This window comes from Lingula anatina, chromosome 7 (assembly GCF_051362555.1).
Source record: "Lingula anatina isolate TDL-2025a chromosome 7, LinAna3.0, whole genome shotgun sequence".
In the NCBI taxonomy this organism is placed as follows: Eukaryota; Metazoa; Brachiopoda; class Lingulata; order Lingulida; family Lingulidae; genus Lingula; species Lingula anatina.
In genome coordinates, this window is record NC_141773.1 from 14,533,852 (window position 1) to 14,556,570 (window position 22,719).

The 22,719-nt window shown below is 36.2% G+C and overlaps 3 protein-coding genes across 4 annotated transcripts; all 3 read left to right on the forward strand.

Annotated features, from left to right (window-relative positions):
* Positions 1–1,128: 1,128 nt before the first annotated feature.
* Positions 1,129–11,975, forward strand: LOC106156122 (beta-mannosidase). 2 transcript variants are annotated; one of them, XM_013531230.3, is made up of 17 exons: positions 1,129–1,300; positions 1,626–1,772; positions 2,409–2,557; positions 3,215–3,417; positions 3,619–3,686; positions 4,086–4,261; positions 4,908–5,070; positions 5,358–5,524; positions 5,949–6,086; positions 6,481–6,560; positions 7,845–8,032; positions 8,213–8,392; positions 8,946–9,043; positions 9,294–9,438; positions 9,805–10,028; positions 10,450–10,635; positions 11,095–11,975. In XM_013531230.3, exons 1-17 carry the CDS (start codon positions 1,186–1,188, stop codon positions 11,326–11,328), a joined length of 2,661 nt encoding a protein of 886 aa, XP_013386684.2. In that variant the 5' UTR covers positions 1,129–1,185; the 3' UTR covers positions 11,329–11,975. The 2 variants fall into 2 exon arrangements, with proteins under 2 accessions (XP_013386684.2, XP_013386685.2); XM_013531231.3 differs by lacking the exon at positions 6,481–6,560 and adding an exon at positions 7,141–7,220.
* A 1,751-nt stretch (positions 11,976–13,726) lies between these two features.
* LOC147760787 (acidic phospholipase A2 PLA-1-like) lies at positions 13,727–15,762 on the forward strand. Its single transcript, XM_087018434.1, has 4 exons — positions 13,727–13,881; positions 14,228–14,390; positions 14,867–14,976; positions 15,517–15,762. Exons 1-4 carry the CDS (start codon positions 13,815–13,817, stop codon positions 15,672–15,674), a joined length of 498 nt encoding a protein of 165 aa, XP_086874560.1. The 5' UTR covers positions 13,727–13,814; the 3' UTR covers positions 15,675–15,762.
* A 2,512-nt stretch (positions 15,763–18,274) lies between these two features.
* LOC106156114 (basic phospholipase A2 PA-5) lies at positions 18,275–20,213 on the forward strand. The gene is made up of 4 exons (XM_013531225.2): positions 18,275–18,421; positions 18,731–18,893; positions 19,131–19,240; positions 19,780–20,213. Exons 1-4 carry the CDS (start codon positions 18,367–18,369, stop codon positions 19,929–19,931), a joined length of 480 nt encoding a protein of 159 aa, XP_013386679.2. The 5' UTR covers positions 18,275–18,366; the 3' UTR covers positions 19,932–20,213.
* The last annotated feature ends 2,506 nt before the right edge of the window (positions 20,214–22,719 follow it).

Genomic DNA, 22,719 nt, shown 5'->3' on the forward strand with positions numbered 1-22,719 from the left:
CAGGCGGGACGGACATTTAAGTCGGATTATCTGAAAGTAATCTAGTGAGACTCCCCGCGGGGATAGATCGATCTAAAATCTATGGGAATAGAGCCCTGGATTCGCCGCAGTACTATACAGGTAGGTAGGGGCCTACTATGCTTCTAAGGGCGTATTCCCATAGATTTTAGATTATCCTATCCCGTGGGCAGTCTCACTAGATTACTGTCAGATAATCCGGCTTAAGCGTCTGTCCCGCCTACTAGTAAGCTGTAATCTAGTGAGACAAAAAAAAAGGCTGTAATCTAGTGAGACTCCCCACAGGGATAGATCGATCTAAAATCTGTGGGAATGGGGTCTAAGCCTAACGAGTTCTAGATTTTGACCTTTCTGTTCTAAAAACGTAACCCAAAACAAATTTTATATTTTGACCTCAAATATCAGTACCCTAGATGTGGTGGATTAGCCAGGCGTTCACCCCATAGAGATATGTTACATGCCCCCTTTTTTGCGTTACACCGTGAAATGCCCATCCCTAAATTACTATATTTATAAAATGTTTGATTAATCATTTATTTATTTATCAATTCACTCGTTTGCTTCTTTACCCTATTCCCACCAAACTAAGAGACCTATCGGAAGATTGATCAGAAAAATGTAGACAATTTTCTGACTGGGAGTAATTTCCTAAACATAAAAAACTACGCCCATTGCCGTCATTGCCTATTAGTACGTGTCGGGTTAGTAGCTATATAGGGCCCCTACAGGTGTGACGGGTATACAGCATGGAATGGTATTACAGGCGATATTCGTCCCTTGCACTAACCCCAATACTCCTCCTAACCCTAACCTGCACTAACTTACTTATCATATGGGAGCCCCGACTTCCATTAATCCTACAGGACTACACACCGTGCAATTCACGTACGGCGTACAAATGACCAGGTCACATGATTTTGCTCGCTCATTATCCCACTTAGAAAATTTTCACGAGTCGAGCTATATAAACTTGTACCACAGCATTTTTAAAAATTGGAAATACACTTTTTAACAGTATTCGCGAAAACTACACCTAGGATCCAAGATATCTAGTATCCTAGCCTAAAACTCAACTAAGCCAGTCGCTGGCCCACACTTAAGCTCTTTTTTGTTTGGAACACTGAAAAAATACAGCGATTTCACGTGACAAGACGAAAGCAGGGTGAAATGGCTCTCGGGGGCCTCCGAGTTTTATTACTTCTAATTTCCTGCTTTGTGTGCACACTGTCTCATACACAAATCAGTCTAAACGGGGAATGGATTGCCAAGAGTAGCAATGGAAGTAGGTCGACATGTTTAGCACATGAGATTAATTTATAGCTTATCGATTCAATGTTGCTCTGAATGTGACAAATAACTAAGTTGAAGTTCATTTGATGTCCCGATGTACTACCGGTAGTATACCTGCATGTCGCACATTTTGTTTGCCTCAGTTTCACTGCATGTCTCACGTAAAACCAGTATAGTAGCAGAATAAATTTTGGTGTTGAAACGTGCGTATTTGAGCTATTTAAATCCAATCAGCACTTATTATAAACTCATTATGTAACATTCACAAATTAAAGCAGTTGATTAGTCACGCTTGTAGGAGATCATGTTGGTTTCAGGTATTGTAGTGTCCTCCACCGTGCCAGGCAGTATATACACAGATCTGATCAAAAACGGCACCCTGAAGGACCCATACTACAGGTTCAATGATGAGGAATACAGATGGGTGTCCAAGGACGACTGGACATTCACAAGAACATTTACAGGTACCTGGAACATGTACTGCTAGTATATGAATGTCTTCAAGGCAAAGGTGTAAATGGGCGTGGTTGTGTTGGGGGGGGGGGGGGGGGTTAACCTCCATCCCTACATTCACATACATGCAGCTTGCATTATTCCAGTTGTGTCAGTCATAAGCACAGGAAGAGCATTGGTTGAGGGGGGTCTTATAGACCACGTTTGCCCATGATTTAGAACTTTATGAAAAAAATGATAATAATCATTTACAGTACTAGCACTGATACATTCTGTGAGATTTTCATTTATTTTGATAGCACAGGTCTCAACTTAGTAGATGTACACCTTGGTGTAAAAGGTGTAATCTGCAAACTTGTCTTTAAAAGCTTATTGAAAGTTGTAAAAACAAAAACGGCTATGATTTTGAGTTTGTCAGTTCAAGCTTGGAAATTGTTACTGCAAACAAGGACGTATAAGACATCATTGCTGCAATAAGCTCATACAGAAGTATATAAATCACACACAAAAAAAGATCATTACCATTTGAAATAAATCTGGCATTCTGATAAATTAGCTCTCTAAGTGAATATATTTCAGAAATTTGTTAGTTCATATTGGTATTTTGTTAATATCCTGTTGTGATATTTTTTCCTGTTTATTTCCAGTTACCTCACCAATGCTGAAAGCTTCTTCAATCAAACTTGTTTGTGATGGTTTGGATACTGTGGCTTCTGTCTATGTTAATAACCAGAAAGTTGGAGAATCAATCAACATGTTTGTCAAATACAAGTTTGACATCAAGCACACCTTAAAGGTATATATATGTTTGAAAAATAATGGTATTTTGACATTTTTGAAAAAAAGTTATTTTATTTATATAGAAGACTTTTTTTCTGCAGGTATAATTATTATGTAAATAATATGGATATTAGTTTATATAATGATTACTTTACATTACTGAGAATATGCTAGTAAAAGATGAATCAGCACCAGTTCTAATAAAGGTAACTTTTTATAAACCTTATGTGTTCAGTTATGAATTGCGTCAAGCATAAAATGTTTTTAAATTATCAAGTGTTGTACAGACTAATTAGCTTTCATTTTCATGGGTAGATTTATAGATAAGAAGGCCTATTATATCATCACTTGTTATGTATCCTTTATCTAGATTATTTCAAGTTTAACCTTGTTACACATACTCATATAGTTCACACACACACACACACACACACACATACACACACACACACACACACATATGAGGTATATGTTTCATTTTTTTAAAACCTTGAAATTTATATATAAGTTCATAATCATACATGTTTATAAAATATGTTCGATAAGTACCATTATTCATGTATATTGTATTATACATTACATGTTCATGTATGGGTATGGTTATACTTTCATTCATGTATGCACTATACATATATGTAGTCAAGTAAAACTCAATATTATTGTGCTATAAAAGGCAGGCCCAAATGAGGTGAAGCTAGTGTACCAGTCTCCAGTGAAGTATGCCTCAGACATGGCAAGTAAACACTGGGAATACAAGGTGCCCCCTGAGTGTCCCCCAGAGGTCCAGCATGGGGAGTGCCATGTGAACTTCATCAGGAAAGAACAGTGTTCTTTCAGCTGGGACTGGGGGCCAGCTTTCCCTACTATAGGAATATGGTGAGTTTGAGTATTAGGTGTGCTTTTTTTTTTTTTTTTTCTAATGTCCTGCAAACTTAGTTATTTTTCCCAATTCAGACAATTTGGCTTGTGTTTGATTTTCATCTATGAAATAGACCAGTGCAGTTAAGTCAATCACTTGATAAATTAAAAACTTACCAGAATTTATAGTTTAACATCAGTTTGGTTTTTTTACCTTAGGAAAAATATCAGTGTTGAAATATCAAACTCAGTTGTCATAGATGCTGTTATGGTGGAAACAAAACCTGGTATGGAAATGGTCTTCTATTTTTTCTCATTTGATAAAAAATTACATTGTTTGTGCATAAGTAGAGACAATAGCTAGTATGAATGTATATATTTATAAATTAGTACAAGTTTGTCTAATGTTTGATTAGACAAATATCACGCATTCATATAATATGTATTTTAATACATTAAAATCCTAATTTCGAGTTTTCACTGTGTTTTCTTTTTTTGCAAAAAATATAAATTAATAATGTTTACTGACAAAAATTATCTTAATTGGTAAATAAATTTTAAAAAAAGAGTTAAAAACAATTCTCAATGAAAAATTGCTTTTTATCAGCATTGTATTAATAATAATAATAATGATAGTAATAATAATAATAATAATAATAATAAATATTATTATTATTGTATTCCAGTGGGTGACTACAGTTCTTGGGTGCTCAGTGTGAACACTTTCTTTGACCTGTATGGCAGTGGCAAGTACCCTGGTGTTCTAGAGGTCAGGGTACCTGACGTGGGGCTAGTACAGAAAGTGTCCACCACTGTGGGAGGCGGGGTGAAGAATATCACTGTAACTTTGAAAATTGATAAGGTAGTTTTTTTTTTAAATTCTTTTTTTTTTTAATTTTGTGATCGCGCTCTCTCTCTCTCTCTCTCTCTCTCTCTCTCTCTCTCTCACACACAGAGAGCTGGACTTACATTATATACACCTGCTGAAAGAGATTTTGTTTTAATTGTTTCAGTTCCTTTAAAGATAACAACTTTTTGTGTGAGATCTATATTTCACAATAAATACATTGCAAACAACTCATGACAAACAAATAAATTCTATTTTACCACAAAAATAGCGGTTAGTACAATTATTCTGGAATCTTTGCTTGCCATCAGACCACGTGACCTCCATAGATGACCCTCTGTAATATGTAATCTCTTAAAAGATTATTTTTAAAAAACAAACATTTTAGGAAAAAAGAGACTAACTTTGGTAAGTATGGGTAAAATTGTTGTTTACCCCAGGAAAATCCATTTTTGGTACAAAAAGAACAGTAACTCTTGTTATTGTTTTAATTGTCACCCAATTTATGTTTGTCCAGATTTTTGAAAAGGTGTCTTTTAATGGCCAAACATTCCCATTTCTAGTATTTAAAATCATTTTAATGTTTCCATTTAAAACTGTGTACTTGAAATGCACTGCATTCTGGCTGGTTCAGAAATGATGAGTTTTATTATTATTTCAGGGTAAAGTGAAGACTTGGTGGCCGAATGGACATGGTGAACAGCCGTTGTATTATGTAGAAGTGCTGTTCACTAGCCAGACTACCAGTGAACTCACTGCCAAGAGGGTGAGAGTTGGCTTCAGGACAGTAGAATTGATACAGGATAAAATACCAAATGCAAGTGGTATGTGATAAAATTAACCAATTTTCATTTTCTAGAAGTAATATATACTACCCCCCCACCCCACCTGTCATTTTGAGATCAACCAAAGAAGTTGTTACAGAAATAATTTTCACACATACACTTGTGCATAGACATAACAGCCTTGACCTTTTCCATGTCCTCGGCCTTAATTACATGTCCATGGTTTTCATGGTCTGCACATAAGTGCAAATTTCACACAGTTTTAATCATAATTAAAATTGACCTTTTTTTTTACAGAAATCCATTGCAAGTTGAATCTTTTTCAGGGCTCTCATTTTACTTTAAAATCAACGGCAAACCAATCTTTATGAAGGGTTCTAACTGGATCCCTGCAGACAGTTTCCAGGAGAGGCTCACCCCAAAATACTTACGCAGTCTGTTAACCTCAGCACAGGCAGTGCACATGAACATGCTGAGAGTGTGGGGTGGTGGGGTAGGTACAAAGACGGGGGCGGATCCAGATAAATTTTCTGACAGTCTTCTATATTATTTTGTTTGTTGATTCATCCTCCATCTTCTGACAGAAAAAAATAGGTGCCCATCAATGTAAACTTGAAAAATTCTGATCGTATTCCGGAAGACCCAGAAGATGGCCTCCATCTGCCCCTGAAATATACAAGGGAATGATGTTTTTATATTAAAATAATATACTTCAGAGGCTATGGTTCATATATATTACTAGAGGTTTAGCATAATTTCCAGCAGTCTGGCCAGCATATGTGACTACTGCATAAGTCTGAGCAGTGTAGTACTAGTGTAGCTATTTTAGGTTAGTTCCCAACTCTCTTTAAAACTGGGGGCACTGCTTTTAATTAATTTAGCTGGAGATCAACACTGTCGGTTTTGTCATCCTTCAGATATATGAGAGTGAAACATTCTACAGCCTGGCTGATGAACTGGGTATTCTTATCTGGCAGGACTTTATGTTTGCTTGTGCTCTGTATCCTGTAGATGAGTACTTCCTGGACAGTATACAGACAGAAGTTACTCATCAAGTAAGTTGTTTATTGTGAGAAGGAAATAGAACAAGTGAATGAGCTTCTTTGTTTTTGTTTTTGCTATTATTATAAAATAATAATTATTATTTTAGTTATTTTTTTCCTTTCAATCTTTTGTCACTATTTTTGTTTTTATTTTTATTATTTGAGCAGGGAGTGCTACATTAAGCCTGCATGTTTATATAAATATTATAGTTTGTTTTAAAAGTAATAAAATGAAAAAATTACCTGCATGCAGTTATATTTACTTGCCTATTACAGCTGAAGTAATTTGGCTGGGTCATCATCAGTTGTAACTTGGTCTATTTCTATCTACAAAGTGATAAATACTGCAAATTATGTTTTGAAAATACAAGTTGCATTTGTTGATGTTTTTCTTACAATATATTAGATTCTGCGCCTCCAGGCGCATCCCAGCATAGCAGTGTGGAGCGGCAACAATGAGAACGAGGGCGCTATTGCCAACAACTGGTGAGATGTGTATCATTGCTTGACAGGCTGCTTGCTTGCTAACATAAATTTATGGCATCAATCTTGAAAACAATGTGGCAATAAACAGCGCAAGTGATTTTGGCATTTGAGCATGCAGTTGTGGGTAACCAAGGGTCTCTCCTCTCCTCCACTCCCCTGCCCTTCCCTTCCCCCACCCCCAATAGATTTTAGTGCCTGGAACCCTATTGCAGCCTGAATGTGAAGCACCTGTTCAGAGTACTGGCAGACATCATGTCAAGCGCAGGATTTCCATCAGTTTCAGTTGTATATTCTATTGCAACAGTATCTTTCACCTTATTGCAACCTGAAGGTGAAACACCTGTTTGGAATTCCAAAGGACATCAAGGCTATGCGCATTTGTCAAGCTTAAGACTTGTTTTACTTTCAGTTATAGGTGCTTTTCTAGCAAGCCAATTGAAAGCTGGTTTGGACCAGCTGCTGTAGTCGCTGTGTTTTTAATTTATAATTTTTGCTATAAATTTCCTATGTGTGCCCTACACACCAACATATCTAGCTTATCTGATCAATTGCTCTTGATAATTCACCATGTCCCTTACAGGTGCTCCGATTACAGCACCATCCCTCTGTAGCTCTGTGGAGTGGGAATAATGAAAATGAATGGGGATTAATGACTGACTGGTAAATGCTTCAGTGATCCTCTGAAGAAAATATTGATTGGCTTTGCCCTATTTTCAATTCCTCATTTTATTCACCTTTGAATTTTTTTTTCTTTTTGCTTTTGAAATTATATCTTCCACTTACCCTTTGGCTCATTTGAGTATCATTATTTTTAGCAACAAAAACAAAAAAAAACTGATGTGTTTGTAACAGTGAAATGGTGACTTTTTCTGTAAATTTTTTATTCTAGCCTGACTGCAGTGAACACATACTTCAAGCTAGTTATCTTTTAAAATCATTTCCATGTTAATTAATGGCATTTTTGTTATGAACCACAATTATTGCCATTTCTGTTGTGCATTTTTGTTGTTAAATGAGAAAACATAGTTGTTTTTGATACCAAGAACCATGCAAAATGTGTTTAATTGAATAATTTAACCAAAAAGAATGCTTTTATGTTTGAATAAGTAAAGCAATTTTAAATAATTATACACAATGACTGAATTAAATTAAGGACACTTGATTTCTTTATTTATTACCTGTATATCTATAGCTCATATTTCTACTGGTAGGCCTATATTGATGTAGTTAATGTGAGAACTTTTGTCAGAAAGAACAGCTGAATATATATTTTTTAAATTTTAGGTATAATATAACAGATTTCAAGAGGTATAAGGCAGACTATGTCACTTTGTATATTGACAATATTATGAATATAACACAAAAGCTGGATAGAACGAGACCGTTTATTCCCTCCTCTCCATCCAATGGGATTGAGACTCAGCAGGAGGGATGGGTTGCTAAGCAACCACAAGACATCCATTTTGGTGACAGTGAGTTTTTTATATTTATTAATTTTTTTTAATTTTTGCACCTGATTTAAATTTTTATTTTTATTAATAATTTGCTGCTTTATATATGCCAGAGTTAACCTTCAATATGTACTCCACTATTTCAGCAATATTTTTAAACAAGAATTATATACCCATAAATTCTTTTCCTTTCCCCATCAGTACATCATTATGATTATGGTTCTAAAAGTTGGGAGTGGAATCACTATCAGATCCCTCGTTTCTGTTCGGAGTATGGCTTTGAGGCTTGGCCATCTTTTGAAAATTTGGAGAAAGTCAGCGTCACAGAGGACTGGAATTACAACAGCGAGTTTTGTGACCACAGGCAACATCATGGTGATGGTAGGTTTAATGTTTTTTGTTGTTGTTGTGATTGTAACTGTTAAAACGTACCCCTCAATGAAATAAATGTAGTGTTCTGTTTTAAAAAATCAGCTTGTCCATCTGTCGTAGCATTCTACCACCTCATCGCAGACAGCAGTGGTATTCAGTTATCAGTATTCAGATCTCATGAAATTTTACAGCCATGAAAATTTCAACATGTACTACTGTACCTTGGTATTATTTTCATATTCATCAGATCAAAACTTAAAATATGATATTGTTTTGCTATATGCTGTAATTTCCATTCAAAAAACTATGAATTTGTGCTAGTATACACTTTTGATCTTAGTTATGTTATGAATAGAAATACATTCTTGGCTCCGTGAATAGGTACATCAAAAGGGGTGAACTACAAGAAGGACTATAACTTCAAAGGTATTTGGATCATAGGACTCTCATGGGACTCTTGGATAAATCTGTGAATAATTCACCTGGTAAAAGTTAAGTTCACACAGGTCATCTCACCAAAATCTTCCAAACTTTTATTCAAGAACTTTATTTTATATTTTAGGAAACAAGCAGATGGTGACTCAGCTGGGATATTATCTAAATCTACCATCTAACCCTGATCCAGTCCAGCAGTTTAAAGACTACATATATCTTACACAGGTAAGACAGTTGTCCAGTAGTTTAAATTATTATAATTAAATAATATACATATTTACCTTCAGTCTTATATCCAAAATACTGGACACCTATCTGTAAATATGGTAAGATTTTATCCCAACACTGAATTAAGTTTTTTTAATGATGCAGACTTAGGGTCTGAAGTAAAAGAATAACATGGCAGATATTTACTGTTGGATAAACCACAGATTCTCAATATATTATAATAATGGCATTATGCCGTGTTATTCAGATAAACCAGGCCATGAGCATAAAGACAGAAACTGAGCTGTTTCGTAGAAGTCAGAGCACAGTGGTAAATGGTGTTGGTATGACCATGGGAGCCCTCTATTGGCAGTTACAAGATATATGGCAAGCACCCTCATGGGCATCCATAGGTACAGTAAGCTTATAGGGCTGTTTCAAAGAAAAGTTTAATCTGATATTGGTCTGAAATTTGGTCTACCAGTACTTCAGTCAATTCCAGATTAATTCATAGTTATCAAGCCTGTGGAAAACCGTTTGGGGTGTGTGTGATCTGTCCATTTTGAATCAAAATTTAGCCAAGGTTCTCTGACATAATAGCACAAAAACTGCTTTTCTCATAAAAAGCCCGCCCCCCCTACTTCTCCCTCTGGCTTTGAGACTTAAAAAAGTTAACACAGTTTTAAAAAAATCACAAAGTTACACGATAAGTCAATTTACATCAATTAATGATTGTAAATGTGTGGCATAATATTGTTGGTTTTATTTACTGGCAACAGAATATGGTGGAAAATGGAAAATGCTTCACTACTATGCCAGGCATTTCTTCAGTCCTGTTCTGGTTTCACCATACATAGATGGCGCTGTGCTCAAGGTTGTCTTAGTTGTGGACACACTGTCATCAGGCAGGGCATTACAGAAGTCTGGTAACACTCTGTACATTCAGTGTTATAGCTGGGACAACTTAAAACCTCTCTATACATGGACACAAAAAGTAGATGCTGTAAGTATTTTTTTTTCTCCTTTTAGCTGTTTTAATTATAGAATTCTTGAGTAATTTGATTGTATTATTCAATGAGATATTATGGTAAAATATAGTACATTACCCCCTGCAATTATGTATGTATGTACGTACCTACATACCTACCTACCTACCTACCTACCTACCCACCCACCCACCCACCCACCCTTACTGAATTTTCCTATTAGGGTCCTTTTGGATGTCCTATAGAAAATGGCCCCAAACCCTGTAGGGTCCTATAGGACATATGCCCTAGGTAGGACTCCTATAGGGCAGGCAATTGAATTCTTACAGAGCCCCATAGAATCCTATATGATTCCTATAGACCCCTGTTGAATGTTCTAAAGAGTATTTTGGAAAGGGTATACCAGTTAATGATATAAAAATATTTTAATTTTCACAGCCCAAAGTAGCAGCTAGCCAGATATTTCAAGCCAATGTCACAGCTATGCTGAAGACTGCCAAATGCAGCAGCCTGCAGCACTGTGTTTTCTTTTTCTTTTTGAATGATGTCCACACTGAGGTGAGAAACTGGGTTTTACCTGTCCCCTTGAAGACAGCAGTTGGGATGAAGAAGCCAAATGTAACGGTAAGTTTAGCAACAGGCTTTCTATTGCATTTCAAAGTATTAAAAATGGTGTTCATGACTTTTTTTTATGTAAGTTTTCAGTCACTTTCTTTTGCCTTATTTGCTTGCAGTTACTTTGGCAAATAATATAGCTTTTCACTGGTGTATGTTTTCCTCTGTATAACAAAATGAGTAGATAAGCACTGATAGTGATGGTTATTTTGAAATTCACCTGTACTGAGGCACATGTACGTGTACGCAAAAATTTTGAAAATTAGGTTACGAGCATATTTATATCATGTTTGTATTATAAATTATGTCACCAGTGATTTGTCATTCATCAATAAACTTTTTATTTCACATAAAGAAGTGCATTATATTCTACACCTTAATTTATATTAGAAGCTACACCTTGGTTTTAGAATTCTTTACCTCTGAGTCAGAAGTATTTAGCTCTTAGACTTTTTTTTCATATTTCAGATTTCAACAGTGACACAAAAAGACTCCCAAACATATCAGATAAAATTAACCACAGCAGCAGTTGCTCCCTTTGTTTGGCTGGAAGCCAACGGGATTTTGGGAAGATTTTCTGACAATGGTTTCCTCATGGTTCAGTCTACAACTAACATAGTGTTTTATGCTTGGGAGACAACTGATCTCAATTCTTTGAAAAAAGCACTCAGCGTGCAGTCTCTTATGGATGTTTATAAGTAGCAGGAATGTAGATGTTTAAATATGGTGTGAGAGAGAGTTTTACTTTTTTGACATAACTATTGTTGAGATTCCTAGAAGTGGAGTTATTTCAAATTTTATCCTGTTATTTTCAAAGACCATCCTATCATGTAGAATATTATGGTCTATACATCTGTGATTTTTTGTCCATTATTTCTAAATATGACTGTCTCTAATAGTAGTGTTTTTTTTTTTTTTTTTAAAGCAGGGTAAGAAAGTTATGATTGGTTTTATTAAAACTGACATTATGCACTACTGAGTAAAGTCTTTGATACATGTAATTAATACAAGGAAAACGTGCTGTATGAACATCCTTTGTCATTCTGACATTGCAGAGTGCATAAGTGACACTGAAAACAGTTACATTTGTATTTAATACAAGTCTGTTTAACAGGCCTGTTCATGTTTACCAGAACATGTGAAATATGTATTTTTTGTTGTTAAATTCTTTACATAATTAATTCTTAGCCTATCCAAACAGTTACTTGTATTTGATTGTGCCATACATGGAGTGATGTGGAAGGATCTAGTGCTAATCAGTTTAAATTGAATTCCGGGTTATACCTTTTCAATCCCAGTCATTGGTTTAAGTAGATTTGGGAAGAAATAATAATGATAATATTAATGAATTAATATTTGTTGCATTTCACTAAAATCATAGCACGCCTTCAATATAAGAGTGAAATAACAAATTACTGTTTTAAAATTTACAATTATTTTTCTGTGAGTTACTAATTATAACTTGGATAACTTTAAAGGATACGATATTTAAAAAAAGCTGCAATAACGTGAACATTGAATTGCAGACGGAATTCTTTTTTCTATGGCATATTGCACTCAGAATATTTTTTAAAGCAATTTTTCAACATGAAGTATTACATGTTAAAAAGTAAAAACGTGAAATATCAAAAAAATACTTGGTTAACCGTTAATCAAAACTCATATTTTCCGACCATAAAGATTTGGTGCCTATATTTTAAGTTTTTTTAAACTACATAACCTAAAATATTTTTCTGTCATTTTGTCCTCTTACTCATCTCATAAAAACTAACAACCAAAGGAAATATCTCTTAAACATATTTTATGCTGGATAAATTTTTTATTAAAAAATAATTACGGATGGAAAATTAGCATTATATACCGACAAAAAGGAACAGTTACTAGTAACAGTTGTACAGAGAGAACTAGAATACTGAAACAATCAATTTTGTATTAAAAAAATCACTAACAGGTAAAGAGACAGGTTTTAATAAACCTGGAGGGAAATCCACGGCTCTTGTTGTTTGTTTTTACTCGATCGGTGAACAGAGCTTTATAAAGTGTTCAAGAAATCGGATGTCGCACATTTTCTTCCATATTATATCATGAGCCACAACACCAAACGCGTATACAATATGTACCCTATCAATAATAGCTGTACCACGTTGGTGGTAACATTGATGTCATGCCAAAAAATCGGTGAATGTGGTAAATGTACATATAGGTTCAGTGTACAACGTACAAAAATGGCGTACAAAAATGTAAAGAAGCAAATTTTGAGTTTGTACAACAAGCTTAGCTTGATTCGCATTCCCCCAGATAGCCACGTTTCCACACCGAAAAGACTGTCATCAAAGTTAAACCTTCCAATTCGTCATACACACATTCCCCAAGTTTGTGTTCTGAACGTCAAATAATTCATGACTTCGACACGTTGGAAAATGGGTTTGGACGTTCCATATTATTCGGCGGTTAATGAGTTATTATGCAGTAAAATGCACACATGAAATGCACCAACCCGGGTATTTTGACACCATACTTATAGGTATCTTTCTACAGTGTAGGACGCATGTCGATGTGTTTGCTTAGACCATAGATGATGGACAAAATTTGTGTAAATAGTGAGCAGGAAATATAAAATAACATTGCGCGAAAAGGAAATAAAACCTGCAACTTCTAAGTTTTCTGCTGGATTCTCATGTTTAATCAGACAAAATCTATCGCGATTGGACAAATTACGCGAGGAGGAAATGACTCGTGTAGTATTGTAAAAAGATATGTCATCCTCCACCTGATCTGCCTCAAATCTTAGGGAGCGTTCAAAGCCAGTTGATCCGCGGACTTACTAGTCTGCGGATCAAATATGGCGCCGCCCACTTCAAAGCGTGCCGAGTTTTAATTGCTCTGCCCCTGCTGGGGTAGCGGGCGTGGTAGACGGAAATCCAATGAGCGCCAAATTGGATCCGCAGACTAGATAGTGCTCTGAATGCGCCCTTAGACCATTGTTTAGAAAACCCGAGCACGTTGTTAGCAGAAAATGCATGTGCTTCCTTGTAACATCCAATCACAAGAGAGAAGACTGTTTGTAAACCGATGGCTCTGGTGGGCGTCATGTCAATACTAGGCCTATATAAGTCTGATTAGAGTGCAGATCTGCTAAAGTTTTTCATTACAGGGCGACGTTGTTGGTCCAGACAGTAAAAAAAAGCATGAAGTTCTACGTGTGCTTGTACATGGTGATCATTCTCTTAATGCAAGGAGTCGAAATGCGTACCGGTAAGTCCTGATTGGAACTTCTTTTAATATGAATTTAAATCAATTAACGATTTATCTAAAATTATATATAAAATACAATGGTTACCCCTTCGAAAAAATGAATCTTTTTACTTTTCATATGAAAAAAAATATTAAAAGAGGGCGGGATTGTTTTATGAAGAGAAATATTAGTTGTTTATTAATTTTTATTATTTTTGTAACAGAAACTTGTATATTAATCGATTCTTCTTATCTAATCTTCTGCTTACACATCTGCTAAGTTTACGATTTTATTGACGCTGCCAAACTGCTAATTTAATGTCAAAGATATATGAAGTGCATGGCCACTTTTTTAACTACCTTCCAGTTCCAAAAAAGTCGTCCAAAGAAGTAGCAAAGGCCAATTCAGTTTTTCAGTTTAGCTGGTTGGTGATCTGTCACATTGGCTTGAAGACCGCTTCCTCTCTGGCGGACTATGGATGTTACTGTGGCTTCGGTGGCTCTGGGCGACCAGTGGACGCAATGGACGAGTAAGAGCTATGTCTCTTAAGACTGCTATCCCATAAACCCATCGCACTAGCTGAATAGATCTAACTCTGCGAGGCTTCCCGCTAAAGTGCTTTCAGTGTAATCAGCTTAATTGTCTGGCACGCCCTGAGTAACAAGCGGGTAATTGACTGTCGTTAATTGCCCCCACTGTAGCTTGAGCAGGCGTACCAGACATTTAAGCTGCTTAAATTGAATTTAGTGTGATCCCCGTGGAGTTAGATCCACCCAGCCTGTACTATGGGTTTATGGAAACGCTCCCTTAGATCCAAACACGTGACAGAAATTATATGAGCAATTAAATCCTATTGTACCTTTGACACTCTGATAACATATGCATAAATTCCGTTTTAATAGAAAAAAGGGTTTGCACTGAAAGGAAATAATATCAATGATCTTTAGAATCATACCTTCTTTCAATAACTGCGGGGCACATTCCTTCTTTTTGTCTCTACTTAAGATGCTGCAGGACTCACGACTTGTGTTATGGTAGAATAGGAAGGTGTAACGCTTATTTGTCTTCATACTCACACCAAGGCTGCGACTTTACAGGAAGAGAAGTCATTTGCAGTAAGTCAGAGTTTCTCGTTTTATGCAACTGACACAGACAAAAGTCTGTTTTGTTATGGTTCACCAAGTGATCGATTTAACTGGGTAAAACAAGTAGGTTTGTCATAATCGCCGTGATGATTTTTAAGTCAAATGAATTGAGTCTTATTGGCGTTTATATAGAGATTAACAAATAAAAAGATATTAAAAACTGCAAGCTATCTGCTTATGCGTCTTCTCCAGGACTGTATAAATGCCTATTAAACAATGTGGTAACGAGTAGATACGCTGGAGGGATACAACTGTTGAAGGGGGGGGGGGGGGGGGGGGGCTCCACAGCGATTTGCTGCTCAGGTGTCTGCCAAAATATTGTTTTAACTTAAAAGTTATTATATGTTGGTAATGATTCACGTTCTGGACAATGCAAATCGCAGAAAACGTGCTTAAAGAACCAACAACAGAATTATTGAATAACAAAAGACATGTCTTTTCCATTGATTGGATAAGGAAAGCTGTTTATTCCTTTTTGGAAAATACTTAATATCAATGTTTCTTTTACAGGGAATATTAGTAACTTTTTCCACAACAGGTGCACATATAACCTTTGCAAATGCGATCTACAGGCAGCAGAATGCTTCAAGAGAGCCTTGCCGTCATTCAACCCTCGTGCATATTATAATTATAATAACCGATATAGGAATGCCTGCAGCAGTTGGTAATAAATAGAGCATTTGCTCCTTCAAGCTGTGAAGTTCTTTATCAAATTATGGAATCAGTCGTTTCCTCTCAATAAAACACCAAATACCACTGTTGCACTTCGAGAGTTTATTATCAGGCACACAATCAGATGCAATTAACAATGAGTAACAAACTGTGACAATGAGTTACACAATCGAAGTTTTACAGGCCAGAAGGGCCTGGAAGAATTCTCCACTCGCTTTCACCTAAGCACAAACTCCGTCCCTGATATAAACTCTCTAATCTACGGTTCTAACGAAAAGTAAAAAAAAAAAAAAAAAAACCGGGCGGGAGGGAGGGATCACAAAAGTCTAATACTGCTTCGCTATACTCATGCTTAACCTCCCGCCGCTGCTTCGCAAATGCCGTTTAAACCTGGTGCTGTGATCACTAACCACCACTGCGCATGTCGGCCCGCGTATCGGTACAGAGATTGTGGCGCCACCTGCCCCATGCCCGGATGTATTAAACTAAGCTTAACTCCCGAACTGCACACGCGCCGTAGTATTTGTGTTTTACGCCATTTCAATTGAAATTAACAATGCCGAGGTAACTGTTCACGACTCCATAAGCAATAAAACAAGGTTCTGCCGCAACCCATGTGTATTATCTCCTTGAACTACAATATCACTGCTATAAAACCTGTCATTTACCTCTTTTTTCAAATAATTTGTCCAAGATATAATATAAAGTGTACAATCATGTTGACAATCAATCAAAAACAGTCCGACAAAATTTACTGTCGACGTCAATATAACTTATGATAAAGAGATAATAAAAATATGAATAATGATAATATGAAGCTCGCACAACAAAAAAGTAAACAAAATTTCAGAAAACTTTTCTGGTGCATTTTATCTATTCATACAAGTACCTTCACAGGTGTCGTTCAATAATTTGTTGGAACTACTATGCAGCAGTTATTGTCGCATTTAATTTCTATGTTAACTTTTTGAAAACTTTTTATATACTTTTTGAAGCTTTCATAAACTTTCAGAAGTCTTATATGACAGTTGCACACCTTGCACATCGTTATAGATATTTGGTGCTGTCCGCACTTGAAGTGCTTTACTTATCAGCATAAAATAAGGAGTAGGGGCAGGGAGTAAAGTGACCTGCATCTGAGAAATAAAAGATATGAAAAAGAATTAAAATTAATGCCTTCAAAATTTCACTTGACCCATGCTTATAAATGCCTCCTTCTGAAGGTTCGATTCAAGATGAAATGCCTGTCTCGGTCAGTGCGTGCGTACAAGTGGCAGAACTAACAATTTTCCCCACACACACTGGGATGCTTACTGACATGATATGATTATTGGAGGGGGGGGGGGGGGGGGGGGGGGGGAGGGCGAACACTTAATGAATTCAAACGTGTTTCGTGCTTTCGACAAATACTGTTGTGCTAACGTGGCTCTTTGGCAGTTCAGGTTATCGTTTTCATACATAGTGAAGCGGATGGTTCATAATTAGTCACTTTGGAAATCACAGACTGATTAAATAGAAAATGCCAAATTTTGTAAACCCTCTAAATTTGAGGGATGCTATAATGGAACAGCTCTAAAAACTGTAAAGAGCAGTACATGTTAGTTCACTACCGATTACCGGCAGGGACCACATTACCGTCTCTTAAAATTAATACAAACAAAAACTGAATGTCCGATGTATGCGGCCTGAGTTTGATCGTCATCATCATCCCAGTCTGTCACGCCACTGCGGCTGGCTGGCCTCCAAAGACTTCTTCACGCTTGGCGGTTTTATTTGCATTTCGTGCTGTCATGCTGTACATAGTTCAACCGTGATAACTCACCACGCTGGTTTAGTGTGGGTTGGTAAATGCAAATGCCCGCTTGCTCAAGCATCAAATGTTCATGCAAATAACCGCGTTTCCACACTGAAAAGATTGTAATCAAAACTGTGAAAATAGTTTCATTTGATCTCAGTTTTGATAGTCAAAAATTTTTCATTTTTGATATACTAGTTACAACACGAGTCGTCCACTGTATCTGTATGTGACATACAAGAGCGTAATTGCTGTGGTCGACGAGTAGTTGTAACAGGCTAATGCCACGGCTGGCATTACGCACAATAGGATGAACGCATCGAAGCGCATGAAAATACAGGCAAGCCTGAATGCGAAATACAAGTGCAATTATCAAATATAATATAAAAGGTAAATCAAATATCTGGATCTATCATAAACGAAAACTTTTTGACTATGTAATCAAAATTGTAGCTTCCTAGTCATATCTTTCAGATTTGTGTTTTAAACGTCATATAATTATGTAGGCGTCCCGTTGCCAAATTAGGTACTTTGTAAGGACACACGCAAAAGGTTTTTCTTGAACCATTTAAATTATGATAAATTAAATGCCCGTAAGTAGTAAACAGACACTATACGATTGCATCTTTGTGGTTTTGATGGTGTATAAACATAAGTCACGCTCCACTACCGCATGACGAGTTGATATATGGTTAAGATGTTTTGTGAAAAGAAAAATACATTGCTTGTTCACCGCATCCAATCAAAAGAGAACTGACACCATGTTTGTAAAACTACGTCTTTTGTGGGCGTCATGTCTCGACTATATAAGTCAAATACTAATGTGCAACGCGCAGACCTAACCGATTTTTCATAACAGCGCGACACTGGGAGCTCAGAAAGTTTCTGACATCATGAAGCTCTACATGTTGGTGGCAGTCATCCTCTTAATGCAAGGAGTCGAAATGTGTACGTCTAGAACCGTTTTAAAGGTTTAAATTTATACTGTCACCAATAACGGATAAATGTAATTTTTTAAAGTTAACTCTCTTGTTGGGCTAGATAGGTTTATTTGTTTTTCACTCATCCAGAGAAACCTTTTTACCTATATAAATAAATAACAGATTTGCGTAAGAAAACTTTCTGATAATTAATCTCAACTACTGCAAACCTTAGCTTAAATTTTCTTCTTATTCACTATGCTCAAATGTTAATCAAAATAGTGAATAGAAAAAATATATATACAGCTAATGGCCATTTTATATTTTTATATTGAAGCACCAAAGAAAAAGCCCAAGGAATGGGGGCAGGCCAACTCTGTTGTAGAATTCGGCTCATTGGTGCTGTGCTATACCGATTCCGTGACTGCATTCCAGCTAGCGGACTATGGATGTTACTGTGGCTACGGCGGCTCTGGGCAAACGGTGGACGCGATGGACGAGTAAGATTCCACATTTTACAAAATCTTGTAAACACTTCCCAGAAACTAACTTTATGCTCAATGTAAATTTGGTGTACATTTGGCATTTTGACAGATGTATATTTGGCGCCCTGTCAACATTACATTCCAGTAGAATAAAAAACCGGTTTGCATGGAAAGGGCATGAGCCATGAATTTTACACACCCACCTTCTTTTTCTAACTACATACCCATTTTTTCCTTTTGTCATTTTGCTAGGTGCTGCAAGATTCATGACAAGTGCCTTAATACAGTAGGAAGCTGTTATACTTATTACGCCTTTTATTCATACACTGGGTGCGACGGATCTGGAACAGACGCAACTTGCAGTAAGTTGTCCAGAGCTTTTCATTTTATGCAATATACACTGACACAAAACATCCTATCATTTCTTGCCGGTTTATCAATTGATCAGCTGAAAGTCCAATCTTAAGTCTGCTTCGGTATGCAATAATTTGGCAACAATACAGATTTATTTTATTTCCTTTTTTGGATCGGTGTTCCTCTACGATTTACTGCCCCGTTTCGGTCAACAAATGTTCACGTGTTGGTGATTATTCACATTACTGGAGCGTAAACCAGACGGACTGTTAGAGTGCCCCGTTGTGGCTTGTGGGTGTATATTATAATGATAGTTTTTACCCTAGTTTAAGAAAGAACCTAACTAAATATTCATGTTTAAAGAATCAACAATATTGTGAACTATAACAAACCAATATCGGTTCAGCACATTGGGTGAAGTAAACAATTACAGCTGTCAAATCTAATTGGAAATTACAAACGTTTTAAATAATGAACAGATTTAATATAACAATTAGACATGTTAATTCTTATTGGGAAATAGCAGATATCATTGTTTCTCTTGCAGGGCCACCGAGTTATTATTGGTTCTATGGCCAGTGCAGATATAAGCTTTGCCAATGCGATCTGGAGGCCGCAAAATGCTTCAAAAATGCCTTGCCGTCATTTAATCCTGGGTTATATTACAATTATAACGCCCAGCCCAACAATGTCTGTTAAGTTGGTTTGAAAGAGAACAGTTGCTGGTAAAGAGTTGCATATTATGAACATTTTTAATGGACTTTGGCACTCAACTAACGTCAGAATTAATAAAACAAATTTACTCCTCAAAACAAGTGTACATGTAATTTCTTCTTGAATCTACCTCTGTACAAGCAGTAATATAGTGGAAAAATATTCCACATTTGTGGTATTCGTTTAATTCTTTCAAAATATGTACGATTGTTGGAATTATTTGATGGTCATCCATGGCTGCTGGAAATACAAATTTAAGTGCACGAACATCATAGTCCTTTATTTTAGTTTTGTGTTTTACCATGAAGAACAGAAACCAAATAATCGTTTCACCTGGTTCACAGAATTATATTTGTATTTAAAATCAAAGTAATGTAAGACAAGACAATATAATAATAATAATAATAATAATAATAATAATAATAATAATAATAATAATAATAATTTTGAGTTCAATATCCAAATTTGTCCGGTAGACTTTACAATAAAACGTAGAAAAAAATAATTGAAAGGCTTTTAAAAGAAAAGAAAAAATTCAAATGAAAATTTGATTACAACCAAAAATTTCTCTTTTCAAACCTGTGTCTGATTGTACTTTCATTGCCCTACATGCAATAGAAGCCACTTGGTTAGACTTTCCCTTTCCAACATAAAAGTAAGATAACAGTACCGTTAAGCTGAACTTTCTTTGTTTTTAATTGTGAAAAATTGAACCGCATCGCTGTGTGCGAAAATCGAGAATGAAGAAAAACTTTTTAAAAACGCGTCTTTACCCATCACTGCGCATTGTAAGACCATGGTTGGACATATTTAATAATTCACAAGTACTTTAAGTGACTTTACGTTAGTCTTTGTTTGTAGTTTGTTTGCCACGTAATCCTCTATAATCCATTTAAATGCATATTGTGAAGTCTGAAAAGGTTTTGTCGTCATGTTGCTACTCTGTTTAAGGACTAAGTTTAATAATCCTTTGTAATCAGTTAAGATATAAAAAGTTGATTTCCCCACGACTAGTAACAATGAGCCCGAGCAGGCAAAGAGTTGACATTTAAAAAAATATTAAAACTGGCGTTGGGTTTCCCCAGAGCGATCTCTACGTAAGATACAATATATCCTGAAAGTTTCAATATATCCAAAGTTATAACGGTGTCCGCATTTTTGCATTTGTAAATTTTATCCTTGACCAAATTTACCCTATTGTGGACAAAATAATCTTATAATGAACTCTGCTCAGAAAAAAAAAACACACGGAAAATCTGTTTACTTATACACATACTCTATACGCACGGCCTTTGGAATCTTCAAAATAAAACGATGAAGACTGGCTGTCAATCTGGACATTTTCAGTATTGTCTACCTTATTCTGCCCTGGATTTCCAGCCAGCAGACAGTACCAATTGTTTATAACTATTTGTCATTACTGTGACCCTACCCAGCTGGGAACGTGGGACATAGGGGCATCTCCATAGATATTATCTCTTTTCAACAATGCGTCATTAGCATCGTTCAAAACACTGCAGCTGGGGTACCTGGCAACTTCATGCGGGGCACTACAGGATTTAAGGTCAAGATTATTTTCCGAACACCGCCTGCTACTATTACTTCCTTTCTAAAATGTATCTATTATTATTCATCATTATTGTTATCCCCAGCAATGGAAATGAGGGTATTTGCTAGTATTTATCGAGAAAATGTGTCACCTGTCAACAAAGTATCGCTGCACCCTTTCCCTGGTTGAAATACAATTTCATAAAGGTCCTAGGGGAGATTAGACCATAATCGATTTAAAACACGGTAATTCTGACGCAGGTGTGCATAATGCGTTAATTTGAACGTCGGAAAGGTGCCACTTAAATGGACATGTTTTGCCACTGTTGCACATAGTAAATAACGGTATCAAAACAGGTCAAACGTAGTGAATCGGGGGTAAAGATGTTGCGAGACTCTTGTCACATCGTGCATTAAATCTCAACGATACAGTTATCCATTAAAATGCGTCCCTATATCTACATATCTGTACGGTGTTGGAAAAGATTAATATTCACAGTCTAAACCTACGTATTTTCAATGTGAAACCGGACGCAAGGAAAAACAAGATGTTTATCTGATAGATGACACTGTTTGACTGCACAGCTGGTTTTTTTTAGATAAGGACGTGCTTGCGTGTACTACAATGTACTGCTTAATTATAGAACACAAATATGTCATACTACTTAAGGACAGTGTATTTGCTCGACGATTGTGTGTAAATGACTTTGTGACCAAACTTTCAAATGTATTTTACCTTTCAAATCCCGGTGTAACGAAACTGAGGATCCGTGTAACAGAAAGACCGAACTCCATATAGTTTTAAAAAATGGGCATATACAGACTTGACATTTAATATGGAATATTTTAGTTTTAAAGGTATACCTAGGTATATTATTGAAAAAAACTCAGATCCCATTTAAGATATCTGACTAGAGAAGTGTGAAGACAGGTGTGTTTCTACCAATTAACTGATTACCAAGTCTGATGCATTGCTGCATTGTGTAATATGCAGTGATTTAATTGGGTAGTGCTCCTTTGGGCTGGTCAAAGCTTGGCTTTGGCGAGGCATGGTTCTGTCAAATATGTATCCATATGTCGGCAACCATTGCATAGAAGAATTTGAAATTTTGCATGCAAGCGGTCGGTTTTGCAGTGCGTAAAATGAGTTAAGCATTGTTTATCAAAATCGTTAAGCTGTGCCAGAATGGCGGGAAAAAGACAGACATTGCCAGACAGATTATTG